The 7,500-nt window shown below is 31.9% G+C and overlaps 1 protein-coding gene across 4 annotated transcripts in view; it reads right to left on the bottom strand.

Moving 5' to 3' along the window:
* The window catches only part of NOVA1 (neuro-oncological ventral antigen 1), a 210,745-nt gene that overhangs the window by 4,124 nt on the left and 199,121 nt on the right, over nt 1-7,500 (bottom strand). For all 4 annotated transcript variants that reach the window (XM_012647295.1, XM_012647296.1, XM_012647297.1 and 1 more), the window contains one exon: nt 1-585. This exon is cut by the window's left edge and continues 4,124 nt beyond it. In XM_012647295.1, coding sequence (XP_012502749.1) covers nt 1-585 — 585 coding nt within the window. The remainder of the gene's footprint in view (nt 586-7,500) is intronic.

Here is a 7,500-nt window from a genome sequence, read left to right as displayed (position 1 = left end):
TTCACTGGCATAGGTGGCCAACAAATTGGCTGCTGCTGCTGCTGGGTTGGCACTGGCAGCTGCTGCAGCCAAAGCCCCTGTTGCTGCTGCTTGACTGAGACCTAAACCTAATGTGTTGAGATTATATCCGTAGCTGGCTAATGTATTAAGTGCAGAGGTGATGGCCACCAGGTCATTGCCTGTGAAGCCAGATAAAACTGCTGGAAAGGCTGCAACGCCGGCAAGGTTAGCATGTCCTAATAGCCCTGCGGCTGCTGCAGCAGTTGGTAACACTTCAGCAGTGTTTGCATAAGGAGATCCGGTTGGATTGGAATTTGCCACTGGACCTGTCACATTGGCATAACTGATATTGAGACAGCTGCCACTTTGTGGATCCTCTTGTATCTTCTGGATGATAAGTTCAACAGCTTTTCGGTTTTGTTCAGGTTCTCCACTCACAGTGACAACCCTCTCTTGCAAGTTGATCCCATCAGGTTTCTGGGAAAGCTGCACCCAAGCCCCTGACTGCTCCATTATAGCCTTCACAGTAGCACCTCCCTTCCCTATTATCAGACCTGCTGTGCTGTTGGGAACTATAATCTTTACCTGTAATTAAAAAAAATACGTATAAATAATACTTCTGTTGTATGCACATACATTATATTACTTTGCTATCCTAGAAAAGACAATAAATTGAAAATTAGTTTAAACAGAATTTATGAAAGACAGAAATATTGTAACTTTAAAGTGGCTTTTATCACATTTTAATACAAATATCTTGTAAAATTAGAATTTTCAAAGGAAAAATCAATTTTCGGTCAAAATTATTAAATAAAATTTTTCCTTCAGTCACTGTGCATTTTGCAATAGAAGTTATAAGAGATTAGTATATTAAAAAAGAAGGCATCATAACTACACATCAATGGTAACATTTATATATAGCTCCAAAAATCACAATGCTGTTGATGATTCTTCTATTGTAGCTTTAAAAAAATCTTTTGCTCTAAAACATATAAAAACAAAGAGTGCAAGAATATAAAGCAAAGTTAATAAAAGTTCAGCTTGAGTCCCTTCAAGACATTAATTTCATGTTCCTTATCACCTAGTAAATTTTATGTTATCCACAAATAACTTACTTGTTTCATGACTAATGTTTTCAGAGATAAAGGTCAATAAAAATTACTAGTATTTTCAACTAAACTGACATACAACATAAAACTTCATAAAAATAATAAATGATTTCTAAATAATTAGTGATTTAAATTTTTCAATGGCTTTGGGTAGATTAAAGCTATTTGAGAATTATATTACATTCTACGTACGTTTATAAAATAACTAGTCTGATTAGGTAGATAATTCTTTTTGTGGCAGTTATAGCTAGATTTTAAAAAACAGGGTTTATGATCATCTTATCAAATGATACTACCTAATTTTCAAAGAATACTGAAAAATTACTGCAGTAACATGAATACTTAACAATTACCCAATGTGACCATATAAAGTATAGGCATTTTTGTTAATTTTTATTGAGATATCCAGCCACAAAACCAGCATATTCTGATTTATTTAATCACAATCAAATACTATATAAGAAGTATCAAATCTGTATTATTTTCCATAACCTCTAAAATTGAAATATAGATATTAACATTTAAAATTCTATTTTGGTAGCACAATGATAAGTATGACAATGTTTTATGGCTCACTGGGTATATCAAAACCTGTGATTGTTGAGTCACTGACAAAGCACTGAAATAATTGCTTCCCTTGTTCCAGATATTAAAATGGGCAGACTGAAATCACTTGTTAAACTTTGAGCAGGATATTTAGTTGTTTAGTTGAGATAGTCTATGAAGTATTCCTTAGCTAATTTTTAGCAAGCACCGCTAATGCTATCTTTAAAACACAGATTTGGATTAGAATATTTTAAAGAAATACAGCCATACATTTTTGGCAATTTTGCTCTGGAAGGTAGCAAGTAGTGAAAGTATAAATGCAAGTTCTAAAATGGGTCATGTAAATATATTTATACATATTACACGGACATACACACTTCATTTTCTTTCCACACACATACTTTATAGGGATGGCAGAGTTTTAATTTTGCTTATTCTGATTTATTGACATAATCATTTTATTTCATATGAGGTAATTTAAATTTTCTAGAAATGCTTGTTAGGAATGTCAAATATATCCCTCATGTCCCCTGATTAAGTACATTCAGTTTAAAGAAGTAGACTGAGAAGTATTTTTTTTTAACATTTGTTAATTTTGTCCACACATTTATTTTAGGTAGAAAACTGTCTGAAAAGCTACCTTATTATAATTAGAAAGTTAAACCATGATTACATCCTATATGAATTATAAAGATGAATTAGAATTATCCTTACATTTTATCTTATGCATGTAAAATATTGAGAAAATTTACTTTTAAGGATTTATATATCTTAATGTTAAATATGATTATATTTTATAAATAAATGTTTCTTTTTGAAATTAGAACTTTTGTGCAACAAAATATTGTTGAAAACATTACGTACTAGCAAAGTGTGGTGCTTTAACATTATTTTTATGAAGAAAAATATATTAATCAATCAAGACTTTCATAAGAGTGGCTCTTAAATTACTTTAAACTTCAATATCACTGTTTTGTTCCATGTAGTGATTACCTGCAGGATAACCTAGGAATAGAATAGCACACAAAAGGTTAATTATAGGAACTATTCTATAGGCTGATAATAAAAGATAATGAAATATAACATCCACTATAAAATCATCCTAAGCTTCTATGATATGTGTGAAGATGATATTAATTTCTACTATACTGCATATCAATCTCACACTATATTTACTGCATCTACAGGTTTTTATTTTTGACTCTGGGACTGATATTCAAAAGAACTTGCAAATGTGAGCATGACACTTAAATTGCTAAACATCAGCTTGTCTTTTAAAAAAATTTTTCCCTTTAATCATTTTTCTTTTCAATACTCAAAATTTTTAAATATATAGTTTAGAAATTGTGTTATTTTATAAGAGTAAACACCCTCCAAAAAACCTGTATCTTTGCAAACTGAAGAGTTATACCATATTATCTACTTTTATATTAAAGATGTTTTTACATAGTTAGTACCATCCTCTGGATTTTAGTTTTAACAATTTGAAATAATCTTATATAAAACAATCTGTCAACTGCTGTTTTTCTAAACTCTAATTCCATAACATATTATATAATTGCTGTTTTATTAAACAGCAGTAGTGATGTGGCCATCAAATTTTGTTGGCATGATTAATTTGTCCATGATTTATCTTATGATTTAAGAGTAGACACTAATGCTTGCATCTTAGTATTTATAATATATGTCATTTCCTAATCTTAGATGTATAATAGGCTATTCTGTATAAGACTACTGACTTTAGAAAATTAAAGAAAATATAAATACAAAAAGTGATTAAATTCCAAATTTAATAAATGCAAATACTCAATAGCCTAGACAAGGAGTATGTCACCCAAATTTGCTTTTGACAAAAGGACATGAAAATCCTCTTTGATTTACATTTTTCTCTGAAGAATTAAAAAATATATCCATATCTATTTGTGTACTTAATATTATTCTAACATGGACATAGACAGGAAACATCCTCTGAAAAGTTGAGACAAAAAGAAAAATGAATTCATATGCATAATATCACAATGAGAGTAATGTTATATTTACACTTTATGTATCAGGCCAGAGTTAAGACAAAATGAAACACTAATGTGGAAACTTGGAGATGGTTGGCAAATGAATGTTGGTGGAAAAAAAGAGAAAAGGAACATAGAGAATTATGTGAGATAGCCTATTTGCTTTTACTTCTTTTTTTTTTTCTTTTCTTTATTTCAGCATATTATGGGGGTACAGATGTTTAGGCTACGTATGTTGCCCTTCCCCCCCTGCCCCCCCAAGTCCAAGTTTCAAGTATGTCCATCCTTTGGATGGTGCGCATTGTGCTTTTACTTCTTAAATTTAGGCATACGGTATTAACCAAAGGAAAAACCTATGCATTGATAGTGTTTGCATTCTCCCTGAAATGATAAATAGCAATTTTTAATTGTATGTATGGATTCATTTTCATTGGTGAAGTGTGTTAATGCACTGACTGACATAAATGCACATATTATTTCTAAAGAATTGAGAGAAAAAAACTGGATCTTAAATAGCATACAAGTTATTTGGTGTAACATGTATACAACTAAATCAGATATGTTTTTGACAGTTATAAATTGGTTTTACCTTCAGAGCTATGGTCTATATTTGCTATCATCCACCCAATCATTTATGAATACTTACTGAGAGGCCCCGGCCCTGTATTTGGGAGCTTGAGATAAAGCATATACATGGCATTGTTCCTGCCTTTAAAGAGCTTATAGATTAGTTGTAGAAAACGGATGTGTGAATGTATCAGTGCTGTAAAGTCTTAAAAGTGCTCGTGCATAAGTATATAAGGGAAAAAAGGAGGCACAAAGCTTAACTGGAAGGAGAGGGGTAGGTAAGAAAATCCTTGAGAGATGGTTACTACATTTACCTAAATGTCTATCTGTATACTATTTTTCACAATCAAATATTCCCATAAATTTGATCACTGTTATTTATGTATTGGTGAGTTCAAGTCTCAAATCTAAACCCATTTTAGTAGTGGTGATCTGCTTAAATAATGTCATTTTTAAAGTAAACAAATCTTTAAATTTTCCTCATTTTAGATTTATACTTATTTGTTATATCAAATAAACAAAAGATTGACAATATAACCATACTAATTAGGCTGTCATTAACTGCTTTTCAGGAAAAAAAGCAATGAAGTGTGACTATTTATCTGCAATCACAAAAGAACTTCTATAAGCATTTTATAAAAATATCAAATAGGTTTCAACATTGATATGGTTTTGATTGAAAATTAATATTAAGACAAATAAATTTATTCCTTACCAAATGAGAATTCTAACTGATTATGGTCTTAATCAGCTATAAAGGAATATGAATGTCTGTAGGCATCATACTTCTTCATCATCATGGCAGAAAAATATTAAGCTATTTCATAAAATCATACCTTAAAATTGATATAAAACAAGTTCCATTATAATTTGGGATCTCTCAATTAATATTTTATTTAGGGCTGCCATATTATTTACTACATATGTATGACCTTACATTTATAAAGTACTTCCTATCAATGAGTGAGTTATTTTACTCACTCACTCATTCAGCTGGTATCCAATTTCTCTTCTACCACAGAGTCCCAGTTTTCCTTTGGGTAACACCCTTTCTAATTCTTAGTGTATGTGCCTCAGGTAAGGCTAACGATCTTCCAGTGCCTCTAGGAGTGGAAGCATGACCCAGGTCTGACCTATCACTATCTCCACACCCCTGGCAGTTAACTGTTTTGGGGTAAGCACATGACACAGGATGGCCCACTAACAGCCTGAGAATTTGGTAAAGTTGTTGACAGAGAGGTATTTGTGCTCTTAAAACCTAACATAACGCCATCCTGGCATTGCTAGCAGCTATCCTGCCATCATATGTGACGAGGAAGAACCTAACTGAAAATAAAGTTAACTAAGATAAAAAGGAGGCTCCAGAAAAGGAGAGACAAATATTTCTCATAGTATATTGGCATCTGCATCTAATCATGTCTACATCCAGCACAAAGTAAATACAATTCCCTTTTTTGTTTAAGTCACTTTGAGGTGGATTTCTGTAATTTGTAACTGATCAAATAGTATCTTTGAAAATATTTTTTATGTTTTTGTTATATCATGTATTATTTGCCTATCAAAAAATACAGACATTTTATTGTATCTCAAAGCTTAATAGTCAAGATAATCATAGCTCTGTTAAGGAAAGACAAGTGGATTACTTAAGGTACCTTTTGCTAAGATCTCTACATAATCTAACAAGATAATTGTCTTTCACTTCCCTAATGTATCACGACTTAGGCTACTGAGGCTTCAATTAGTAGTGCCCAGTGGAGGTTCATGTGTCATTTACGGGATCTATGTTGAATTACTGAACAAGCCAAATGGAAAGAACGGGATCTTTTCTTTTGATTATAGACTTCAAATACATCAATAACTGCTTTCCTACGTGCACTGATTTGACAAAATATGTACAACACAGTTACATGAATACAAACATCTAGACAGAATTTTAAAAAGTAGCTTTTCTAAATCTCTACTAGTCTGTTTATAATCTACTTACTTTTGATAACCAAATCAAAGGCAGAACCGTTTTCATAGGAGTATCTAATATCTATCATAAAATGCCACTGCCTTTTCTCACATATCTTTACCCTCCACCTACCACCAACTCAGATTTTAAACCTGGGAGCCATCTGTGACTTCTCTTGCTCCCTAGATCTATACAATCTGTTATGTACTGGTGATTTCTTTTTCCTCTCTGAAATCCTTCTTACCCAGTCCTACTTATTTATCTTATCTAAAGTACAGTGTGGTATAATACAAAGACTATAGATTGGTAGTTAATAGACATGGGGTCTTCACCCTGGCTCAAATCACTTCAGTTTCATCATTATCTATAAATTAAGAAAACTTGATAAGACTGTAGATGAGGAGTTTGTATTTTAGCATTAAGAGAAAACCCTACTCAAAACACTTCAATGGGTTCCCCTCCTTAAACTCCCCACTGAATAATGCAGACTCCTTATGCAGACATTCAAAATTCTCCATGTCCTGTTCCCAACTTGTCTTCCCAGCTTCTACTTCCATGACCAGTGTCCATGCTAAATCCAAATGTTACCTATTAGAGTTCCTGAATATATTCTATATTAACTGGATTTCTATGTCAATTCCTTTATTCTTTCGTTTGTTTCAAATGGCTTAAAGGCTACCTATGTCCCCACACTCTTCCCTTCAAAAGTCATATATTTTTGCCTGCTGAAATCTTACATGTTTTGCAAGAACAGTTCAAATGCAACATACTTTGTAAACTCAAACTTGGTTTCCTAAACCCAAGACCAGAAATGTCAAAGTATTTTTCTGCATTTCTTACTATGTTACTTATCCTATGCCAACTTTAGTACAACAGATATTTATATCTCTTACAAAACTGTATCTTCCTGACAGCCAGTGTCTCATTTAATTTCACACTTGCATTGCCTAGTTGCACCTGGCTGAAGTTGCTGATTGGATAACTGATAAAAAAAATGATTTGTATAAGAACTAAATAATAAACTATTTGAAAGAGTCCATCATGGCCACACAGTTATGCGTGTGTGTGTGTGTGTGTGTGTGTGTTTGTGTGTTTAAAATATCTGACTTTGGGTTATTAAAACAAGAGCACCTTCCTTACTTTATGATCTTTGAAATCTAAAATTGAAATATTATATTGTGAACATACTGAAATGTACAAAACGATAAATGTACATATATTTTAATCTTGTTACAAAACTACTGAAATCAATAACACTCACTGATTTATGGTAATTTAAAAATCCAATAACATTACCATAATTAAATAAGCATTA

This window comes from Propithecus coquereli, unplaced genomic scaffold (assembly GCF_000956105.1).
Source record: "Propithecus coquereli isolate 6110/MARCELLA unplaced genomic scaffold, Pcoq_1.0 Scaffold261, whole genome shotgun sequence".
Classification (NCBI taxonomy): Eukaryota; Metazoa; Chordata; class Mammalia; order Primates; family Indriidae; genus Propithecus; species Propithecus coquereli.
The sequence above is the reverse complement of the archived record's forward strand: the minus strand, read 5'-3'. Positions and strand labels throughout refer to the sequence as shown.